The sequence below is a fragment of the Spea bombifrons genome, chromosome 5 (genome assembly GCF_027358695.1).
Source record: "Spea bombifrons isolate aSpeBom1 chromosome 5, aSpeBom1.2.pri, whole genome shotgun sequence".
In the NCBI taxonomy this organism is placed as follows: Eukaryota; Metazoa; Chordata; class Amphibia; order Anura; family Pelobatidae; genus Spea; species Spea bombifrons.
Genome location: NC_071091.1, coordinates 47,528,447 through 47,552,477, shown reverse-complemented (window position 1 = coordinate 47,552,477; position 24,031 = coordinate 47,528,447). Strand labels below are relative to the sequence as shown.

The following is a 24,031-nucleotide window of genomic DNA, read 5'->3' as shown; positions in this document are numbered from 1 at the left end:
GAGAGGGGCGCCGAGCGAAAACCACTCGGCGCCCCTCTCTTTCGCTTTAAAAAAAAAAAAAAAAAAAAAAGGGCTTGGGGCGGTGAAGTGCCGCCCCTTCAAAAGTGCCGCCTGGAGCGGTTGCCCCACTTGGCTCCATTGTCGGGCCAGCCCTGTATCCCATATACAGTAAACCAATACCCACCTTAACATTGAGTTAGTGGTCACACAGGATGTGTTTCTTTAACAACTGTTATGACTGGAGGGAAATTATTATCCAATCAAAGAAGATGTCATACACAGCATTATTCAAATGTAACTAATATCTTCAGGCTGGACATATGCTGACCTCAGCCAGGTTAGTTCACCAATATTAAAGCAACTGCATCACCTAAACATTGCTTATACTGTGAATGCAGAGAATAAAACAATATTGAAAGTTATCTATACATTGTGTTAGGCAAACTGCAAGAAAATGCCTAAATTCGGAGAAAAATGTGTTTTAAATGTGTCTGTGGAGTCTGTTATTTATGACATCGCCTCATACCTTCCAACTGCGCGCTAGTGCTGTCACTGAAGCTGGCAGTGTTACTGCGCATGCGTACAATGCTGAGCATGTCCAGTAGTCGTTTTCTGGTGACCCAGGCACCAGAGAACACGATCAGGACCCGCAGGATTCTGAATCCCGAATTCCATGGAACAGAGGTAGAGCTCAGCGGGACAGAGCCTCCAAATCGTGACTGTACTGCATTAATCGAGACAGTTGAGAGGTATGCACCTGTGGCTTGATCAAAAGAATCAAAGGAAGATTGTGAGTAGATAGATCTAACGAAAAAAACTGTTGATCTAACCTGATCTAACGAATATCTACCAAAATCCATAAAAAAAAAATCCAAATTTCAGTTGAGGGGGGGCCAGACCGTATGTGTACCCATCCCCCGCACACAAAATAGGATTGTGAATACCGCCTCCTGCGTGGTAGATCTAACGAAAAAAACAGTTGATCTAACCTGATCTAACGAATATCTACCAAGATCCATAAAAAAAAATCCAAATTTCAGTTGAGGGGGGGCCAGACCGTATGTGTACCCATCCCCCGCACACAAAATAGGATTGTGAATACCGCCTCCTGCGTGGTAGATCTAACGAAAAAATCTGTTGATCTAACCTGATCTAACGAATATCTACCAAGATCCATACAAAAAAATCCAAATTTCAGTTGAGGGGGGGCCAGACCGTATGTGTACCCATCCCCCGCACACAAAATAGGATTGTGAATACCGCCTCCTGCGTGGTTGATCTAACGAAAAAAACTGTTGATCTAACCTGATCTAACGAATATCTACCAAGATCCATAAAAAAAAATCCAAATTTCAGTTGAGGGGGGGCCAGACCGTATGTGTACCCATCCCCCGCACACAAAATAGGATTGTGAATACCGCCTCCTGCGTGGTAGATCTAACGAAAAAATCTGTTGATCTAACCTGATCTAACGAATATCTACCAAGATCCATAGAAAAAAATCCAAATTTCAGTTGAGGGGGGGCCAGACCGTATGTGTACCCATCCCCCGCACACAAAATAGGATTGTGAATACCGCCTCCTGCGTGGTTGATCTAACGAAAAAAACAGTTGATCTAACCTGATCTAACGAATATCTACCAAGATCCATTAAAAAAAATCCAAATTTCAGTTGAGGGGGGGCCAGCCCCCCCTCATTAAATATGCAATATCTCAGTAATTAGACTAGATCTAACAAAAATTTTGTCTGATCAAACCTGATCTAACGCAGAGCTATCATAATCAGTAACATTTTGTTGAAATTTTTGTTGAGGGGGGGCTGGCTACGGGTTAGCCCCCCCTGAAAAAGATTGTTAATATTGCCTATTTTAGAGTAGATCTAACGAAAAAAACAGTTGATCAAACCTGATCTAACAAAGATCTAACAAATGCCATGATCTTTTGTAAAAAAATTTAATATGGGGGGGCTAACCCGGGGGAGGTAAAATTTGTGGTACTCTTTTTGTGTTTTTTTTCACACATACATTGCGATATTGCATTAGATTCCTTGTACGGAATATGTACAACTGCAAAAAAACAACAAGTTGCGTTCATCAACATCTCCTGAATATAGCACTGCACCATATGCATAGGTCTGGCATGTTTTCTGGAAGTCACAAGGACATATGCATTCTCCAGTATGCATTCTCCAGTGTCCCAGATATAGTGCATAGTGAGGAAGGGGAGCAGCAGGGCTAAATGAAAAAGGAATAAAAAACACCTCCCCATCACCCAGAACTGCATGTCTTGGGCGTTGGGCGATATGAATTGCGCATCCCTGCACTACACCCCAATTATAGGCCACCCCCACTTTAAAGACTTAAAGTGTGTGTGGGGGGGGTGCGGCCTATAAACGTGCCAATACAGTAATTATAGCAGATACTTCAGGAAAGTTTCAGGGCAACTTTCTCATCCCAGGTCTTGGTTTTTCTTGTTATGGGGTATGGCAGCAAAAGCTGATCCACACGCCATATGCCTGTTAAAGGCCTTAATGCATACTAGCTTCCTTAGCATCTGCATGTTGCCTCTGAAACAAGTGGACACAGTGCTGTGATCATGGCTGGTAGTGAGTATGTACACGTTATTCTTGTCCCTACATTTAACCACCAATAGCTCCTCTTGGAGCAAAGCAAGGGGCTCTCACCATTTTAGCTGAGTATTTGCAATTTGTTTGGGGAAACCTTTGTGGCTTGGCTTTACTGTGCCATAAGCCTCAAGGTACACTAGAATAGAAATTGCCCACAAATAAGGGGGATTCTTTGTTCAATAAAGGGTTTAGTAGGTCCCACACAATATTAGTACTTTTTCCAGATAGTTTAGGCAACCTGGTAAGTCAAGGTGGCAGTGTTTTCCTTCATATACGCTGATGGCGTATGTATACCCCACTGACACTTTCACATAATTGAAACATTTTACTCTGTACCGGAAGTGCTTGGAGGGGATATACTGCTTTAACCCCAACCTCCCCTGTATTTCATGTGAGATTTGTCTATCCATATTTCCTGGAGGTTCCTACCTTGCATAAGGGTCAGTTTCTTTTTAACAGGGGGCCCAGCAGTGTCAGGGGCTGTGCGGGATGTGTAAGTTGACTCAAAAATCAAAATCAAAGTCAGTGGCATAAGAATATGATGCCAAAATAGTATATGCCTCTTCCGAACTATATAACGTGCAAACACTGAACAAGCAGTGTAAAAGAACAAAAAGGTTTTTTTTTTAAACTCTTTATTTTCAGGAAGCATTATTTTTAAATTAATGCAGTGAAACACTTTATAACACTCATCTGCCTCTCTCAAACTCAAAGTAAGAAGGAGAGAGGCAGGAATACTGGTCAAGGCAATGTTTACAAACATTGGCTTTGTCATTTAACGTTTACTCATGCCTGTGATTCGATATATACATGCATGGAAATGCACTAAATTAACTGTAGACTGACTGCTCGGGTCATGGAGAGGTCAGCCACAGCCGTCATCCCGCGATCATGACATAGGTGATAAGTCCTTTGGTCCTCAAGGACCAGCTTTTTGTGACACCCCCAACATCCTTGGTCGCTAAGGGGTTAATAAAGCAGTTGGGCACTAGTTAGTAAATACGACTACTTGGGATAGTGAAATACTATTAAAGTAAGTTGGTGGTTGTAGCTTGCTAAGCATTATGGTAACACAAAGGTTTTTTGGTGATTGAACACTACCAACAGAAATACATAAATAGAAGAAGCAGAATAACAAATACATATTGAGCCACCCTGCCAACATTGTTGAATACTGTCCTTCATGATGAATGTTACAAAATGGAAAAAAAAACTTAATTAGTGCAATAGTCAAAAATTTGCAAGAACAGTCCCAGCAGCTTTGGCTGCACTTGTGATGTCATGATTCCAACAACATATGAATGGTACTTAACATGACAATGTATGCTCCACAATATACACAATGTTTTGCCTTAGGCTGATGCTTAACACTGGTTCCATTAGGTAACTATTTAAACTAACCACTTCCACAACAATTTCGCTGATTGACAAACAAAAGGCCGCTGGTAGCTTCAATAACTGAATTTAATGATAATAAAATATGTAATGAGCCCAATGAATTATTATGTAAATCAAAAAATAATAAAGAATTTGGACTGTCCTGTCACTGATATTCCGCACCACATGTTGTATGACAACCAAACATAATCTTTTATGGTTGAATATGCAGTCCCCCAGAATCTAGGCGGGCACTAATGGAGTCCTGTAGATTTCTCTTAACAGAAGAAAAATCTGCAATATTCTGGCCTTTTGTTGCACTTTTGAAAAAGGGCAGATCCATGAGAACAGCCTCTGCTCCTCCAGTGGGGGGAGAGAGTGTCCCCAGAACCTCAGCTCTTTTTGCAGAAGTGCAACAAGAACAGTGGCGTACCTAGGGGGGTGGGTGGTACTCCCTAGGCGCAGCTTATCAGGGGAGTGCTGACCCCATTACAGCCTATGCCCCTTATGCCTTTATAGTAGAGGGCATTAGGTTGAAAACTCAACATCAAGGACAGATGAGAGGGTGGTGGGATGAAGTGTTTGTGTGGGAAGGCAGGTAGCCAGTGAGCTGTGCTTTGTATGAGGTCAACATAACTATACTGTGCTTCTATTGTTCCCTCACTGTTCCTTGTGGATCCACTTCCTACTGTAATTATGTAATCCTATTTAAGTGCTGCACTAAGATTGCCTTAATAAATCAGATGTTTGAAGGTAAACTGAACACTTGAACTTACCGACTTCACTATATATATGTGTGAGAGAGAGAGATTTAATTTTACAATGAAGCCTCTTTATTTAAGAGAAGCCTGCTGTTCATTATAAACAGGTAAGATAAAATGTTAAAACTTACCTGCAAGTTCCTATTTGAGCTACTTTTGAGGGACACATACATTACACATGTTGCTGGCAGGGCATATATATATATATATATATATATATATATATACATATATATATATATATTCCTCAATGGCCAATATGACAAATCTATTTCACTGATAGACTTATGGAGCATAACTAATTCATGCAATATGCTTTGTTAGGAATGTTTTCCTCAAACAAAACTGTGTTGTTTTTTTTTACCCTTGGTAGATGTAAAATGATGTATTTAAGTCTCACTACTTATTGCAATCTGTATCTAACTGGCGTAATAGAAAACACTATTTCTCTCTGGGGATTCCACATAGAACAAGGGAGTACAAATTGCTTGAAAATATAAACACAAAAAATAAAATAGATATATTCCAATATAAAAGTATCACCCTATAAAATTCTGTAGATTTTACACTCACTCTTTTAGGAGGAAAATACTGCTTTATTTCACAGGTTGTCTGTGTAGGTAGTGGATGCTCACTGAAACTACTTATGTTCTCCTTGGGATCTCAGGCAGATTAGAAGAATAATCACTAGGTTCACTGTGAAGGAAAAAATTGCCTCTGTGCAAGAGCAACCAAATACAATGCCATTACCAAGGTTCCAAATGCTAAATATAAGTAAGAGTTTAAAAATATATAAATAAATGCTGTTTCTTACAGCTTTTCTTTATATTTATATTTGTATTTATTGTGAATTACAAGAGAAGATATTAACTCCACAATTATTGACAAAGTGTAGTGTTAACAGTGCAAATTAGGTAATATTTATGGATGCCTTAGGGGGCAGGGGTATTTCAATGACATTACTGCTAATGCCATTATAGCTGTCTAAACATGTTGTTTATAATGGATATTAGATTCTAGCTACAAATTCATGTAATTGGAGTACTTAATGTTCATTGTTGCGGAAATAACCTCACCACTTTGCAGGTTTACAATTACTTTAGTGCTTTCTATTGTGCTACAGCATACCTACATCTTTATACAAATCAATTATTGAGTCACATTTCTTTGGTTTTCCCATATAGTTGAAACAAACGTACCATTAATTCATCATAGATTGACATTACTATTATTGATAAACAGTACTCCATGAAAAATAAAAAATAAGACTGAACATAAATGACAGAATCAGTCTAGAAAGTATAATATTGTAAACACTGGTTTATGAGATGGAGTAATTCTAAAAGTCTGTTACCTTGTTTCAAATTTTATCGAATTTCTGGGCAGTCTGTTGAGGTTTCAACTACTGGACTTCAAAATACATTATTAAGGAACAACCTCTGTTGAGCTTCTGCTGCAAGAAAAACCTGTCTGGCCCTGTATAATGCACTGTTAAATTGATATGATTTCTTTAAATTATCCTTCCTCACTGCAATATACAGGGCCAGATTAGCCTTTCTTGAAGGAAAAACTTGCTAGTGTTGACCCTTCATAATGAATGGTGAAGTGAGAGAGTTAAAACCAGAACTCTTCTGCCAGATCTTCTGACAACTCTCTCTTTAGTGAGTAAAGCCTTATGTAACTGTTCGGTGCAAGCCATGCAGCGATTCTAGTGCCCATTTGGTTAGAATGTTAACGATGGCAGTTTCATTATACCACCATACTTGAACATTACTGATCATGCAGTTTCCCTAAACCTAAATAAATTCTGGGTTTATTTATTAAATTGTGCAGGTATTTTCAGGCCTCATTTTACTAACTTTTCTGTGTATGCCAATCCCAGTGTGTATAGTTAATGCGGGAGAGTTTCAAAGGATCAAAGGTTGATTTAGCTATGCATTGTACAGAACAATTTTAGTCCTTCTTTCAGGAGCTGAATTGAAGAGAGGTACAAGTACTGAAACTGCAGAAAACCCTAAATAACTTATGATATGTATATTTTATTTCAGTATATTTAATTTTATATTGTGTCGTTATAATACATATTTTTATTTTGACTATGTTCTGTAATGGAATGGAGCAATAACTAAAGTCACTGAATAAATCAAGACAATGTAGTTAAAATTTAGTTTAATGAACCCATTAAAGTTGTGTGCACATTTAAAGTGCTAATTACCAACTGATGAGTCCTTGTAAAGCTGGATAAAACCAAACCAAAACCAGTTCATTTTAAGACCCAATAAATCTAGTTTGTAAAGTAAGTGACTAACACATATAATACTCTTGTAATGATAAAAATGTACTCATTTTCCAGTCAAGGTTAATTGTCTTGACATGCCATTAAAACTATAAGTGGTTTAGTAAAAACCACAAGTTAGCATTAACCCCCTTATGAACAGTAGATAAAAGTAAGTGAAAAGCAAGAAGTTGCTCAAGTGGTCATCTCACTCAAATGGTTCAGTAATTCCATGGCAGAGTAGAAGTTTAAACTGAGGTGTTCATTTTTAACACTATGACCACTTTATTTCTTTAACATACACATTTCTGTTTGTTTTCTTGTATCAGAAATACCTGTCCATTACAAGTACATTTTGAAATACAAACATTATTTAAAGACCCACAACACACAAGGAAATGACAATTTGTGCTACTTAGCCATCTTGGCTTTCTTAACTGTGTTATTCTAGACCATTGATGGACATCTGTACTGGAATAGCCACATATCCTGTTCTTATTCTGCTGAACTATCATAAAAAGCATTTGTCATCTTTCATGTCCACATCTGGCACACTCTACACCCAGCCAATCATCACGACACTTACACCTTTACACCGTGATCAGTGTTCCCTCTAAGCTGTGTGCTTGTGCGCGCACATAGCTTGTTTAGAGAGCGCACACGTCCAAAAATTGTGCACACAACAGTTTTTCTCAAAAAAAGAAAATAATAATAATTTTTTTTTAACTTTATGCGGCGCAGATATTGTGCGCACAAAATTTTTGCTCTGTGAAAATTTTTGCAAAAGAGACATTTTCTGCGCACACCAACTAAGAAAAATTAGATGGAACATCAACCGTGATTATTATTTAATCCAAATTCTATTGACCTGCTGCTGATTGTTGGTCATTGCCCCAGCATCTGAAGGGTGAGGTGAGGGAAAATATAAGACCGTTGTTATATGCCATATTTATATTAAAACCCTTTCTTGTGTGCATTAAATACGTATTTCCACAAACCAATGAAACCTTTTTTCTCCTTTAGCTGCATCCACTTTTGTGAGTTACGGCTACTATGACCGTCAACGCCATGCCCAATTGTTTTTAAAAATATATTCATAAAATGTATATGTTTGTTTTAATTGTATTTATTGATATAGGGCTTTGACAGGTGGGGGCTCCTGTCATATCACTATGTCCACAATAAGCATGTATTGAATAGATTTGACTGCAAGCTGACAAGCTGATCTAGCCAGCATGTGGTAACTTGTATTTATTTTTTGGCACCACGGAAACCAGCAGCTGAATTAGGCTGCCTTTGCCATGCACCAGTGCCTGTTTGCAAACTGTGTGGTCACTGACCAACGACGGGTTGATGACGTTTTACATTTTGTGTAGAATCCTAATATTACTGTATGACAAATCAAATCATTAATGTGGTTCAGAATATGTCATTTGGAGATGCATGTATCTAAATGTGTTTTTCTTAACTGTTTATTTCTGTGATATTTTCCATCTTTCCAGTCACCTAATATTTCCCATTACTAACACCCAGCATAAGTATAGATGTGCTTATTCCTTGTTGTTGTAAATTATGCACATGATGGCATGGCAGCACAAGTACACACAACCAAAATGTACAACTTACTAAATATTAAATGCATGTATATAAAATGTACCCTCCAATAATGAACGTATGCTTCTGTGGCATGTGAATTTATATTCCTGAGTTTGGATGTTTTCTTTTTGGCTTAGGCATTTTCCTTAATTGATGCAGGGCATATATTAAGTCATAGGAACAACTTGCACCTCCAAAAAGCCTAAATGTAGTTAGGCCACATAGAAAGCATGATCTAAACCTCAGGTTGATTGACTCCACTCCTAATGTGTCCGATGCATAGCATAGAGCTTGCACATAGTAGCTCTTCATTTCTATTCGACCATCAAATGGTATTATCCATTTCTATGTACACTATCAATTCTTATTAATGAAACTAGTAATGGTAGCTGTGGAAGAATACACCATTCTATTCTTAAGCAGTTAATGTGAAATATCATGTAATTTAAAGAAGCAGCTTACTAATTTCATCTATGCGCATTTGTTAAACAGTATGTTTGTATAGAGGACAGTAGCTGTTAAAAACACTTGAAACAGTTTAGTTTGCCCAGCTTTGAAAATGCATAGTTACTGTAATTGCATTAGTTTGTAACTTTTCAAAAACAAGGAAACTCTACTTTCTAAACACATATACTTGCCTTTGTGTGAACCCACGAAGACATTAACCATACAATATATTCCCAGTTACATTATATGACCAAAAGTTTGTGGACACTTGACCAGCACACCTGTATTAAAGTGAACCAGGGCTAATCTTGTGGGGCAGAAATCCCACAAACTGACTTTGGGGCAAAGGCAGCATCCTATGATGTGCCATGTTTAAAGTCACTAAACTCTTCAGTACAAATTTGTTTTGCCTTTAATAAGCAGATATAACCCAAAAATTCATGTGTATCTTCTTGTAGATATTGGTTTGCATTCTCTTATTTAAAAATGATGTAATACTTTATATATAATATGGGGCTATGTTTGTCATGACAAAACTGGGTGAAAAAGTTTACAAGGTACATTGCCAAACCTACATATTGCAATCTTGCAATCTTGAAAGCTGAAGCTTGAATTATGCAGTGAACATCTTCTGAACATGATACATTTATTTCATAGAAATTTGTTCCATCTGCATTTTCTTACCCAAGTCTCTGATGAACCAAACCCCCTCTACAAAAAAACCCATTATATTGGCATATATCAACAAATGTGAAGAAGGAAAAACTGAAAATAAACCAATATATATCTATTTTTTTCTTTTCATTCCAGTGTTTCATATATCCCACAAAGTGACCACTGTTGTTCCAGAAAGCTGTCTTCTTATCGTACTTGGCCTGTTCCTGGGAGGAATTGTGTGGGCTGCGGACCATATTGCTTCTTTTACATTAACTCCAACAGTCTTTTTCTTCTACTTACTGCCACCTATTGTTCTCGATGCTGGCTACTTTATGCCAAATAGATTATTTTTTGGGAACCTTGGAACCATTCTTCTCTATGCAGTGGTTGGAACAGTATGGAATGCTGCCACAACTGGTCTTTCTCTTTATGGCGTTTACCTTACTGGAATAATGGGTAAGAAAACATTTTGTTAATCTCTCTTTATGCATGGCAGTCTCTGAAAGTATTGTTATTTTTTGCAATTGTGAAAATGGAGATAGGTTTCCAGTAAATTACAATTAAATGCAAGATGTAACTGCTAATTATTGTGCCTTTACAAACAGAAAAATGTTTTATTAAGTCACGCTTGAAATCACAATAGCATAGACTTAAAAAATCTATCTATCCGCTTACATATGGAGGGGAACAGCATACATTATTTATACACAGTGGGACACACTGTGATCCATTTACCCATAGATCTATTTTTAAAAGTGGGGGTGCGGATCCATCCATTCACGCACAGAGAGGCACAAAGCTGAATTGGCTATAACTATTCATGGGTCACAATGCATACTCCCTCAAACATAACATAGGGGCATAGTATGCTTCACTTACGTGCTGCATATATTTTTACACTCAAGTGGCAGTTGCTCTAATTACACATGCAGGGTGTGAGAAATATATATTATTTTATTTATATACTGCTCTAGCTGAAAGAATTATTCATCTGATGTTAATATCAGCTGGTCTGAGTAACTATAACTATAGCAGTAAGTGTATAAGTGTTTTTCTACAAAGAAACAATAATAGAAGAAAGAATGAATATAAACACCTCAAGGGTATAAAAAATAAATTTTATCAATGCAACATGATTGCTGTTAGTAGATATAACAACAATAGAAAACAATGAGTCTGATTTTGCAAATATGCATAATACTTTTTTCTTTTAGGTTATTCTTTTTAAGTAAATCAATACATTCATCTATTTATTTCATTCCTGGTTAATGCGTTTTTGGGAGGTAGTCTTGTCATAAGAATGTTGATTCAAAGACCACTCTGCACTTGAAACATAATCACAGAAATACTGTCTACTATTCGAGTTACAAGTCAGTTTCTAATGTGCGTGGCACGTCATTGGTCTTAAAGGGGTTAACAAAGCTATTCTACTGTTTTCCACAGGCATTATTATAAGGAATATAGATTGGATAGTAGATTGGAGTAACACAGCTAGAACACAAACACATGACAATCATACAACTGTCTGAAAATATTGTATTAACTAAAAAAAACACATTAATTCATGTAAGTGTACAGGGTCGGTGCTTCCTAAAGCCTAAGGTAGGGGTCAGGCTAGAGCTAACCCACTAACTGGTGGAGCTCCAGAAGCAGGGCTGCCCCTTACAAGTCATTGATGGATTCCGTAGAGATAAAGATATAAGTCCTGACATCTGGACCTACCTCTTTATCTCTTTACTTTTCTGTAGGAGACAGGGTCAAGCAGGGTTAAACAGCGTCACTGGGTGACCCTGCGGTAGCTGCAGTAAGCGCCTGCTGAGGCACCTCAGTCAGTAACAAGAAACAATGGGGTCCTGGTGCAAACAATTGCCTGGGTCCCCCAACTTCAACAACTGGTCTGTGCCTTCTTTGCCCCTCCCTCGTCCAACATAAACATATGTAAACACACTTTCACAAATGACAAACACTCATACTCACTAACGCACACGCTATCTCACCCCACTTACATAATTATACATCCATGCTCACACACATACACATCCATGCTCATACACAATTACACATGCATGCTCACACACACACAAATACACATGCATATATATATATATATATATATATATATATATGCAAACACATATAGATATATCCTACCCCCCGCTTACCTCTCACCGCTCCTGCAGCTTTCCCTCTGGCTGCTCGGCGTACACTGTGCATGCAGCCTCGGCTTCATCACAGGGTTATGTGGCATAAGTTCCTGTCTCCCCATGCCAGTTCAAAATAGTCTAAAAAGGGCCCTTCCCACCTGGATCGATGCGGTCCAGGTCAGAAGGGCCCTTTCTAAACAATTTTAAACTGGTACAAGGAGACAGGGGTCGCACTGGGCCCCCTAGAGGCACAGGCCACGCCGCAGCTGCAACCTCCTTGTAGTTATGCCAGTGTTAGTGTCTGGGCATGTTAGTGTCATCTGAGTGGGTATGTTGTCTGAGTGGGTATGTTAATGTTTGAGTTGTGTTGATCATTAGAAAACCCTTTTGTTAATTATGTTAGCATAGCTTGTTTCCATTAAAACAGCTAAGTGACCCCAAACACATATATTTCTTCATTCAGGGACAAAGCTGCTTTAAAATCTGTTTATTCAAACACTGCTGTGTCCCAGCCATACCAACAAACAATGCTAAGTATTAAAAAAAATAATATAATGAAGCTGCTTGAAGGTGCACGACTTTGTAAGGGACGACTCAGCTATTATATGCATTAAAGTGCATATGGTTTCATGGTCTGAATGATTATCTAAAATGTCTTACACTTCCTTACAATACAACATTTATTACAATGCACACATACTCATTTGTAAAGTCTCCTTAGCTCCGAATTTATTTTCCATTTAATCAGATAAATTGTAAACTAACCTGTAAACATCATCAATTTTTTCAGGAGATCTGAATATAAGTGTGGTGGAGTTTCTTCTGTTTGGAAGCTTAATTGCTGCAGTGGATCCTGTGGCTGTTCTCGCTGTGTTTGAGGAGGTTCACGTCAATGATGTCCTATTTATTATTGTTTTTGGAGAGTCTCTTTTAAATGATGCTGTCACAGTGGTAAGAAATGTTGTGTAGTCTACTGATTAATGTAACATCTTATCACACTGGGTCCCTGTTTACTCCCAATGCTTCATGTCCTTACTCAAAGTTTATTTTATTTTGCATTAGTCATTACTATACATTTTGAGCTTTTTGTTTCATTGTTTTCACATGCTGTACTTTGATGTCTGGGCCACTCCAAAAGGTGGATTTCCTTTTATTTGAAACTATTCTATAGTATATTTTGCTTTGATGTTTAGGGTCATTCTCCTGCTGCATTACAAAACTGGAGTCATCTTGGCTGGGCACCCACTTCTTGGGAGAGTTGCCACAGTACTAACCTGTCTCCATTCTAACTGTATTCTTGATTGTAGCTCTCCTGAGATTTCTTTTTTGTGAGGAATGGATCACATCAACTGATGCTTCTTGAGAATAGCAAACTCAAAATGTCTGAGTGTTTTTTAAATGTCAAAGTAGCTCTAAAACACACATCCATCCATTCAGCTTTTCTTGGAGTGATTAGCCTAGTGGTTTACGTACCTTTTCCAGCCCACACTGTGAATGGTTGAATGATGTATTCAATATAGACAAGAATAATCATTTTTGTGTTAGTAGTTAATACAGATTGTTTGTTCAGTATTGTAAGTTAGATGAAGATCATATTTTAAGACAAATTTATACACATTTATTTATAATACACTTATTATTTATATAAAAGCATCAAAACTGGATGGTAATTTAATGATTGTATTATTATAACTGGAGTTATTTGTCCTTTCATTTTTTTACTTATTGAAGTAGTGTTTTGCTGAATTCACAAAGCTCACAATTTGTTCTTCTTGGCACCTAAGAATTACTTAATCAGTCCTTATGCAATATGTATTGTGCTCATATCCCAATAATTACAGTAATTTCTGCATATAGTAAATATGGTCATTTCCTTTAAAATTGCACCAAACTCGGGTACAACATTCCTAGATTATGGACCTTTTATATCTTTAAGATCCACAAAATGATGAGACAAGTTGATAAAATCATATTAGCCCAGTACACATATAACATAAAAATAACACAAAAAGTATGATGTAGAATTCTATGCAAATTAATAGATAAAAGTATGTTGGCATTTTTTATGTGCAAATTATACATTTTTCCATAAAAACACATCACTCTCATTTATTCTAAAATGCATGTTCATTTTAGTGATAAAGGAGTTGGTATTGAACTTAATGTTAACTTGAAAATCTTATACTTTGTAAAGTTAGTGAAATCATATCTAATGTTAATTATATTATTTGTAATAAAAAAAACATTTGCGATATTCATGAGCTTAACCTATAATATATCAGCTTTTAACATCATTCAGTAGCACTGCTGTCTATCACAATATGTATCTAACACATATTTGCTAGAAGAAGCTACATAGAAAGTCAAAATAAGCAGAACAGGAAGGATACCTTTATTGTGCCAATGCTGCCTTTTAACTCTGATAACCCTCACTGCTGGCCGATCGCACACATTGTGACCAGCAATGCTATGAAGCCCTGCTTCTTAATTGGAGTTTGATCTTCAATCAAAGAATAAATAAATAAATCATAAATAAAAAAACAAACAATAAAACTATAAAAATGTACCCCAATACCCCAATACCCCACTGCAAGTAAAAAATAAATTAGGTTATTGTTCCTCAGCAGCACATACCCTGTAGAAGAAATTCTAGGCCAAGTTGCACAAAATGTGTTTTTTCTCCATTTTAGCATGGTTTTTTTTTACATATTAGCAACAATAATTATTGTATGTATGTCACGGTTACCATACTGGCTGGTGGTGAGACATCTTGTTTCTGGATTATGGCATGTTAGGCAGTCATGAGCAGAGCAGTCTGAGGTTCCAGAGAAGCTAAACTAGTTTATGTAAGATAGTAAGGGACACATAGGGCCTCGGGGGATTTATACGTATACCAGAGGAAATGGGGATACTGGATTGGTTTAGTACTAAATCAAGATTCTAGTTGTCTCAATTTTTGCTCAAATTTTGGCCACAGTCTGCCGATTTTCTTGGTGTAAAGACTAGGTTTATGCCTATCCGTGCATATTCAAATTAAAATTAGTCTTCTCATTTTCCTCTTCCTCTTTGCAGCCGCCAATCATACTTATACCAGGAAAACATCTGTGCAGATCAGCATACATGTGATTGGTTGCCGCTACTTCCATTCATTTCAATGGGATATTCATAATTTATAAACCAAAATTGCAACCATTGTTTTATTGCCAGTTTAACTAGGACAATACATATTAACAATTAACAACACAAAATAAGACATTCTCCTAATGAATTGATTTTCTATTCACATAATTTAATTTTATAAATTGAGATTGATTAAATCATTCATGACACAAATCATTTTATTTTAAGCTTTACATTTCTGTTTTTATTTTAGGTGTTGTACAATGTATTTGATGCATTTGTTGCTATTGGAGGTGAAAATGTGACAGGTGTGGAATGTGTAAAAGGAGTTGGTATGTATATTTTATATAAAGAGATATAAGCATATAAAACAAACCTTTGGTTTTCTACTGCGTGGTTCCTAAAGCATGGCAAATGTGTCAATAAATTAATATACAGTTGCATTTATTGTCACAGTTGTTTTGTTATAAATATGGATGAGAATACTGCCATGTAATACATACTCAGTGGCAATATAAATTTAAATCTATATATATATATATATATATATATATATATATATATATATATATATATTTACTCACAAAGTCCATTGCACACCATTCCAAGTTTCCCAAGCCTGGTGCTAGTAACCAGCAGTTTCCATATAAAGCATTTTCAAAAGATGGTCAGCACTCCAGGTCTTTAAATTAACAATTGTCCTGAGGAAAGTCAGTAATGACTGAAACGTCGACTTTGTTTGAATAAAGGGAAATTGGTAATTTAAAGACCTGGAGTGCTGACCATCTTTTGAAAGTGCTTTATATATATATATATATATATATATATATATATATAAAACAAAAAGACTAAAATACATAAAACCAATATTGTAGGTTTTGCAGCCACACTGTTGTTTATTTAAATGTTTATGTTTATTAATATTTATTTTCATTTCTTTTTCAGTGTCTTTCTTTGTGGTTAGTTTAGGAGGAACATTAGTTGGAATCATTTTTGCCTTCATTCTCAGCTTTGTTACTCGATTTACTAAACATGTTCGGATTATTGAACCTGGATTTGTTTTTGTTATTTCATATCTGTCTTATCTTACATCAGAGATGCTTTCTTTGTCTGCAATCCTTGCGTAAGTATATCTTAGTATACTGTATAGTTACTATAACTATAAAGTATCATTTTTATTGAAAAAAAATTTTTTGTCTAATTCATGTTTGGCTTTTAGACTGTGTTTCCTATACGCTAAAATGGGTCTGTCAATCTTTCCAAATCGAGTGGTGTCTCCTATAATTGTATTTGGGGGGGGTCACAAACAAAAATAAAGAGCTGTTTTCAAACCAAGGATGGCACCGATGGGTTGCATTGGGTTTATACCTGAACACAGCCAGAGGTGGGAAAAGCACTACATTTGTTCTAGGGTAAAAATTAATAAAATTAGGTTATGAGTGCTTTGGGTACTGGCATGGTAATTGCTGCTCATTTGCTTCTTTTTTAAAGGCATACAAATACTTAAATTGAGTAACTTAATAGCTTGAGTAAGATATTTTTGTGATGTACCTTTATATAACTTGTATTTCTTAATAATAATAATAATTATTTATTTTTTCAGTATTACATTTTGTGGAATTTTCTGTCAAAAATATGTAAAAGCGAATATTTCAGAACAATCAGCAACTACTGCGAGATACACAATGAAAATGCTGGCAAGTGGCGCGGAAACAATTGTATTCATGTTTTTGGGAATATCAGCAGTGGATCCAAATATTTGGACATGGAACACTGCTTTCATACTTTTAACATTGCTCTTTATCTCTGTTTACAGAGTAATTGGTAAGTGACAACATAGAAACTTTCAGAAAACCTTTGTGTCTTATCACAACTAGTTAATAACTAACTATGGATTGTTAACACGTCATGCAGAGTTTTATTAGAAGGTGACTAACAAGAGCTAAGGCTTCACCTGTAAGGATGTAACATAATGAAAGAATTTTAGACCATACCAGTTGGGGTATGATACAATGGCAGTTGATTAAAAGATAACACTTTCATTTTCTGGGCCCTAATCCAGGGATGTGGATTATCTGGCCTTCCAAAAAGTCAGGGTGATGGTGGCAGGAGTGGGGAAGGGAAAGTAGAGAACAGCAGTTTTATAAGTCAATGAAAGATTAACTGTCAGTGTATGGTTTGTTTATTACTGTCTATGTAACAAAAAAGTCAAATAAAGTAAAACATGAGATGACATGGTATTTACCGGTATATAAACTTAGTCACATGGACTATTATCTCTGTGTAGGTTTTACGCCAAGTCAAACAGTAGCAGGCACCCATTTTAATATAATTTGTTCAATGTCACACATAACAGAGGTTATAACAGTATTTACAAACCAATTTTCCCTTTTTATTTGACTTTTTAATGTAGTCCTTACTTCAATGCAATCATTACTGTTGGTTTGAACCACCAACATAAGTAAACATGAACAGAATGTTGGGTCAAATTTTCCTATTTCCTGTAAGAAGAAACAAAATAGAAACAAGAAATAATGAAACTCTCCCATAACAGAATTGGTTTGACAAAGCCAAAAGAAATAAACTTGAACATTTATATAATGACATAAGATTTTGAGAGCCCTATAGAGTTTATGGTGCAAAATGTGCCCTTTGAAGTTTGAATAACAACATCTGCTGCTAATGAGGTATTGAAAAACAAAAACTGTCTGCGCTTCTTACCCTAATAAAGTTGGCAACAAATATATAAACATAATATAAATGAGAGGTTTTGGTTATATGAATTGGCCAAAGCATAATTAAGCTCACCCGCCACGTCAAGGCACACTCTCAATAGGGTGAGATCCTACTCTCACCTCCTACATAGTGGGCACACAAAGCAGTTTATACTGCTACCAAAACCTTATTAATGTGTGGGGGAGGTGCAATTAAACCTCCTCCCTATTAACCCCTGAACAGCAAGCTGCAACCAGACTGATGAGGAGCCAACAACCTCAAATATGTGCAAACAGGGAAAAGAAAAATGTCGGTGCGCTAAGCTAGTCACAGGCTCAAATAATACAAATGTATAATACGAGGCCTACCAAACAGGTGTAAGCATGCTGCAAGAAACAGTGTATTGGCTGTACAATGTATACAAAAAACAAAAACTGTCTGCGCTGCGGTTTTGGTAGCAGTATAAACTGCTTTGTGTGCCCACTATGTAGGAGGTGAGAGTAGGTTCTCACCCTATTGAGAGTGTGCCTTGAAGTGGCGGGTGAGCTTAATTATGCTTTGGCCAATTCATATAACCAAAACCTCTCATTTACATTATGTTTATATATTTGTTGCCAACTTTATTAGGGTAAGAAGCGCAGACAGTTTTTGTTTTTTGTATACATTGTACAGCCAATACACTGTTTCTTGCAGCATGCTTACACCTGTTTGGTAGGCCCCGTATTATACATTTGTATTATTTGAGCCTGTGACTAGCTTAGCGCACCGACATTTTTCTTTTCCCTGTTTGCTAATGAGGTATTGGTAAGGTTTTTTTATGATATTGCTAGCTTATAAACATGTTATAAAATGTTCAGAGCTGCTGCGCTGCCCAAAACGTGTGCAGGGGGCCCTAACTAGGCCTGAAGTGATCACTAGACAGACATCTTTACACATATCTTTACCGCAGCTCATGTGAGGATTCAAAGTATGAATGTGTAAAAGCACAGCATGCGGTCATGTGTACAAATCATTTATCAGCCTTTGGCCTTAAAGTCCCACCCTGGCATTGACAGGAATGCCAATTCAATTGTGAATTGATATCTTACAAAAACAACTCTTGGTACCAACTTTAGCAGTTTAGTTGACTAATCCATCAATATTAGTCAATGTCTGTCACTTGCAAGTTAGCAGCATGAAAAAAATGTGCATATAAAATGTACCAAAACTTTCTTGATCAGCTTTTTGATGATATCAGAGATTAGCACTGCCAATGATATAAACATACATTTCTGTATTCCTTCAAGGTGTGGTTGTTCAAACATGGATTCTAAACCGCTACAGAATGGTTCAATTGGAAATAATTGATCAGGTTGTGATGTCCTATGGAGGACTACGTGGTGCTGTTGCGTTTGCTTTAGTCGCTTTGCTGGATGAAAACAAAGTGAAAGAAAAAAACCTGTTTGTCAGCACAACTATAATTGTTGTGTATTTTACAGTCATATTTCAGGTAACCCAATGAACTGTGACTATATATGAAAATAACTACTTTTAAGCAATACTATATACACATATACAAAAACGTGTGCAAAATGAATAACCGTATGCTGGTAAAATGTCAATACAACTAGTTAGAGGCTAGCAATCTGTGATGTGCAACTAGTAACTTTGTTTTGGTACATTGCATACATTTTCTAGATTAAAAAGCAAGCTTCACAAATGTCCCTGTTATTTGTAAGCCATAACGTTCAGTTAGTAAGACCATTCAGAATTTTACTATAGTTATGTTTTTTTACTACCTTAGTAACCTTTTTTGTTAAATGTAGTTAAAAAAACAGCTGAATATAGGCATTAAATAGTGCCTAGTCTGGAGCCTTATTTTAAGGAAATGTAATTGAAATATGCTAGATAAAATTTAGATGCTACATATTTCAATTAAAAAACACAGAACAAACTTTAAAAATGTTGGGAAAGAAAAGAAACCGCGTAACTATTAAGAATGCAAGCGAATGCAACATAAAGCTAATTAAAAGGAGGATTTCATAAATAATGATGAACAGAATGGTCTATTAATTAACAGAACCAGTCACAACGTCTGTGTAAATTATGGGTAATTTAATGTGTTCTTTTAATGTGGAATTTTATCAGTTAAATTTATTTATCTGAATAGCCAAGCACATTTTAGTTTTAGAAAAGCCAAAAAATCTACTTTTAAAGAATCACCCCAGTGCATAATCGAATTCCTGATCATTTGATAAAAGGTATATCCTTTATGCGTGTGTTACAGCGTATCATAATTTGAAAAAAATATATTTTTTTAAATTTTCTCTCCTTATATGCCCCCTATAGGCAAAATCTACAAAAATGGCACATACATTTACCATCTTCCCCCAGACATAAGCCTCTTGCCATAGTGTATGACTTGACATTAAACTGTCTTCAGCAACCTCACCTTGTTAGTGAGTTTGGCTGTTCCTCAACCAGTTTTATTCCACCTACACAGCTGTTTCTTTTTTTGTTAATGATTTTCAGCATTCTCGTACCATATATAATGATTACATTTCTGTCCATTTTAGGGATTAACAATTAAGCCCTTAGTGCAGTGGCTGAAAGTGAAAAGAAGTGAGCATCGAGAAATAAAGCTGAATGAGAAACTTCATGGCAGGGTAAGTCTTTTCTATGTCTATTTTCCATAATAATATAGTTGTCATATGATATGTATGAAGTATAAGGTTACAGACTTGTCTTAAGAGTGTTACTTTTTGACCAGGGTAGCCGACAGGTAGCTCTTCAGCTACAATTCTAATCATGCCCATTGTAACGCATGAATATAAACAGGCCTGGACTGGTAATCTGGCTCACTGGGCAAATGTCCTCAGACTGAGAGAGACAACAAGATACACCAAAAGCATAAAAACCACAGGAAATATTTTATGACTTGCTTAAGAATTTCCATATCTTAGCATTTGTGGCTGGCATAAACTGTAGTCAATGTATTTATAATCGGTAATTTGTATGATCTGTTTTTCCGTAAGGCATTTGATCACGTTTGCTCTGCTATTGAAGATATTTCAGGACAAATTGGACACAATTATATGAGGGACAAGTAAGTTTATATCTATATAAACAAAGAAAAATCAAATGTTTCTGTCTTCACAGCATAGGCTAAAATAAGAAAAAACATATATTGCTAATATATTATACTGATGTTCAACTTTCATGGTGGCCATTATTTTGAGTACCCATTCATATTTTTTATGAATATTATATTCATATATATTTCTCTTTATAAATGACAGACTGACTTTAAATGTAACTAACGTTATTCAGGTGATGTGTTGTTGTATTCATTTTTAGGATTGCAAAGTTTGATGCCAAATACCTCAGCAAACTTTTTATGAGAAAGTCGGCTCAAAAAACACAAGATCGAATTCTTAATGTTTTCCATGAATTGAATATGAAGGATGCTATAAACTACGTTGCAGAAGTATGTTCCATCATTTTGTTTCTTCTAGTTACATAGTATAACTGTATCTTGTAACAGTAATATTAGAACCAATATTGGAGATTCTTTGTTTTATTCACTTCATAAAATTGTAGGGAATGTATAATAAGATGTTGCATTGCAACATTCTTAATAAAGTGTAATGTGCGATTTATAGGTTAAACGTCTTTCTCTTGTACCGATGGAAGATATGTGAGTTATTTCTTTCTTTCCACTAGTACCCTAGAACATTTAACATTTTTGGTTAAAGATTCTTGTCTTAAAGGTGAACAGGCTTATCTGATTTTAACTTCCTCAACTTTTACATAATTCAGGGACAAGTATTTTATTTTTACAATTGTTCTTAGTGGTTGGCTCTTTTATATATCATACAATAACATCTGGTTATATTACACTTGGCACTAATATAGGGGGTGCTTTAACCACAATTCTATCTAAAAAAAAAAGACAGCATTGACACATGTTAAAAAAATACAAACAATAAAATTTCACCAAAAAACATGTTTAATCTTACAAGAATCGTGTTGACAGTGAGACAGAGAAATAAACCAAAACAAATCAAAATAGAACTTGGGACTTTTACAAACAATAGTATTTTACAAATACATATGTAAGATACTGCTGGTACATATTAAATATGTTGTGTTGTATCACAACAACATTAAATATCTTTTTCCTTTTGGACATTATTTTTAATTAATCTAATCCAGATCTACTCAGGAAATCAGCATTAGGTATCACCAAAAGATGCGGCTTGTAACATTGTGTTGCCAATTGTGTTGGCAATGTTAAACGTACATATTCTGTTGTTTGTGGAGAATACATTATTAAGATATGTATTTGGCTACAAATAATCTATGATATGTGATATGGTGCACTTAACTTTAACATCCCCTGCATGTGTGTCTGTTCCATGTATAAATGTAAGAACAATTTCCCAATCCCCACCACAAACCAAAAACCAAAATAAAAAGGCAAAGAGAAAGAAACCCAAGCAAATCAAAATAGACCATGGGACCTTTACAAACTATATAATATGTATGTGAACTACTCCTGGCACATTATATATGTTGTGTCACAACTACATTAAATATATTTTCCTTTTTCAACATTTGTAATTAATTTAATCCAGATTTACTTATTAGGTATCACTAAAAGTTGTGGTTTGTAGCATCTTCAGATCCCATCAGGGGCTAGGTTTCAAGGATCTTGTTTTAATGTGTTGCCAATCTTCAATTACTCAATCCTCTTTCCTAGGGTGAACGTAGAGGCTCCTTAGCATTTATTCGCTCCCCAAGCATGGAGAATATGGTCAATATTGATTTTAGCAGCCCCCGTCCATCTCTCGTTGAGCCATCTGTTTCCTATCTCTTGTAAGTTTGACTTTTTAAGTTTTGTTTGTTTAAAACATTATTCTGTGAGTAGTTGGTTGCATATATTTCTGCCCTTTACCAAAACATTTTGTTAAGTCCAGGACCTTGCTTAAGACCACCTTTACATTGATAATAATTCTATAATTAGACTTTGTTTTACTAAAGAGTTCAGTTGACATAAGCAAATTCCACAATAAATTCCACAATATATTTTTAGCCTAAATTAAAACAAATCTACAAGAACATTCATATTATATTTGGAAAATGTCCCTTGTAAGTAATTTGTTTAATGTAAAAAGACAAACAACTATTTTTTATGACAAAAATGTTTAACATGCATCCCTATTGGTTGCAATTCTGAAAACATTTAAAATCTACTTAGTAAAATGGTTTCATATGGAAATGTAAAGTAAGCTATTTTGCAGGTGATGTAAATAAGGTATTTTGGCAATACAGTCTTAAATTTCTAACACCCCTTTATCTTAAAAAAAGAACCTACTAAGTAAAGGTGGATCTTTGTAGCGAGTGAAAAACGAATGATTAGCTATCATTAGCTCAAGACGTCACAAACGAATTATTTCAATAAAACCAAGGGGAATACAGCTACAATCCCACCATTTTCTTACCTCTCCTATAAAAATTCAATAAGATTCAGCATGGATGTAACCCAACCAGTTCCTAAACCAGGAAAAAAGAATCGGTGTGATACCTTTATTGGCTAATCGAATAGAATTAGAGTGCAACATTTCAAGTCAATGTTTCTTCTTCTGGATAATCTGTTAAATTTACTGAAAAAATTGCCACTTTCTGTTTCAGAAGAGAAAATGCCAGTGCTGTTTGCCTAGATATGCAGGCACTAGAACAAAGGAGAAAAAGCATTAAAGATGTAGAAGATATTTTGAGTCACCATACCCTACAGCAATATTTATATAAACCAAGACGACAGGTAAGCAGAACAAATCATACTTGGCAGAGCTTCTAGGTATATTCTATCCAATGTTGTATAAAAGAAAAGCATTAATAGCAGAAAGAGGTGATATAATACATTAAAGATCCCATTGGGGGATAGCTAGACGCTTGGGTCAGAGTGTCTCCAAAAGTGCAGCTCTTGCGGGATGTTCCCGGTCTGCAGTGGACAGTACATATCAAAAGGGGTCCAAGAGGGAAAAACTGGGACAGGGTCATGGGCGGCCAAGGCTCATTGATACATGTGGGGAGAGAAGGCTGACCCATATGGTCAAATGCAACAGATGAGCTCCTGTAGCTCAAACTGCTGAAAATATTAACGCTGGTTCTCATAGAAAGCTGTCAGGACACACAGTGCATCACAGTTTGTTGCATATGGGGCAGCATAGTCGCAGACCAATCAGGGTGCCTATGCTGACCCTGTCCAATACCGAAAGCGCCTACAATGGTCAGGTGAACATAAGAACTGGACCACAGAGCAATGGAAGAA

The 24,031-nt window shown here is 36.0% G+C and overlaps 1 protein-coding gene across 2 annotated transcripts in view; it reads left to right on the top strand.

Annotated features, from left to right (window-relative positions):
- Nucleotides 1-24,031, top strand: part of SLC9A3 (solute carrier family 9 member A3) — a 34,334-nt gene that overhangs the window by 4,375 nt on the left and 5,928 nt on the right. For both annotated transcript variants that reach the window (XM_053466097.1, XM_053466098.1), the window contains exons 2-12: nucleotides 9,893-10,195; nucleotides 12,674-12,834; nucleotides 15,257-15,335; nucleotides 15,949-16,126; nucleotides 16,607-16,827; nucleotides 19,005-19,207; nucleotides 20,274-20,363; nucleotides 20,733-20,803; nucleotides 21,055-21,184; nucleotides 22,460-22,575; nucleotides 23,392-23,521. In XM_053466097.1, coding sequence (XP_053322072.1) covers nucleotides 9,893-10,195; nucleotides 12,674-12,834; nucleotides 15,257-15,335; nucleotides 15,949-16,126; nucleotides 16,607-16,827; nucleotides 19,005-19,207; nucleotides 20,274-20,363; nucleotides 20,733-20,803; nucleotides 21,055-21,184; nucleotides 22,460-22,575; nucleotides 23,392-23,521 — 1,682 coding nt within the window. The remainder of the gene's footprint in view (nucleotides 1-9,892; nucleotides 10,196-12,673; nucleotides 12,835-15,256; nucleotides 15,336-15,948; nucleotides 16,127-16,606; nucleotides 16,828-19,004; nucleotides 19,208-20,273; nucleotides 20,364-20,732; nucleotides 20,804-21,054; nucleotides 21,185-22,459; nucleotides 22,576-23,391; nucleotides 23,522-24,031) is intronic.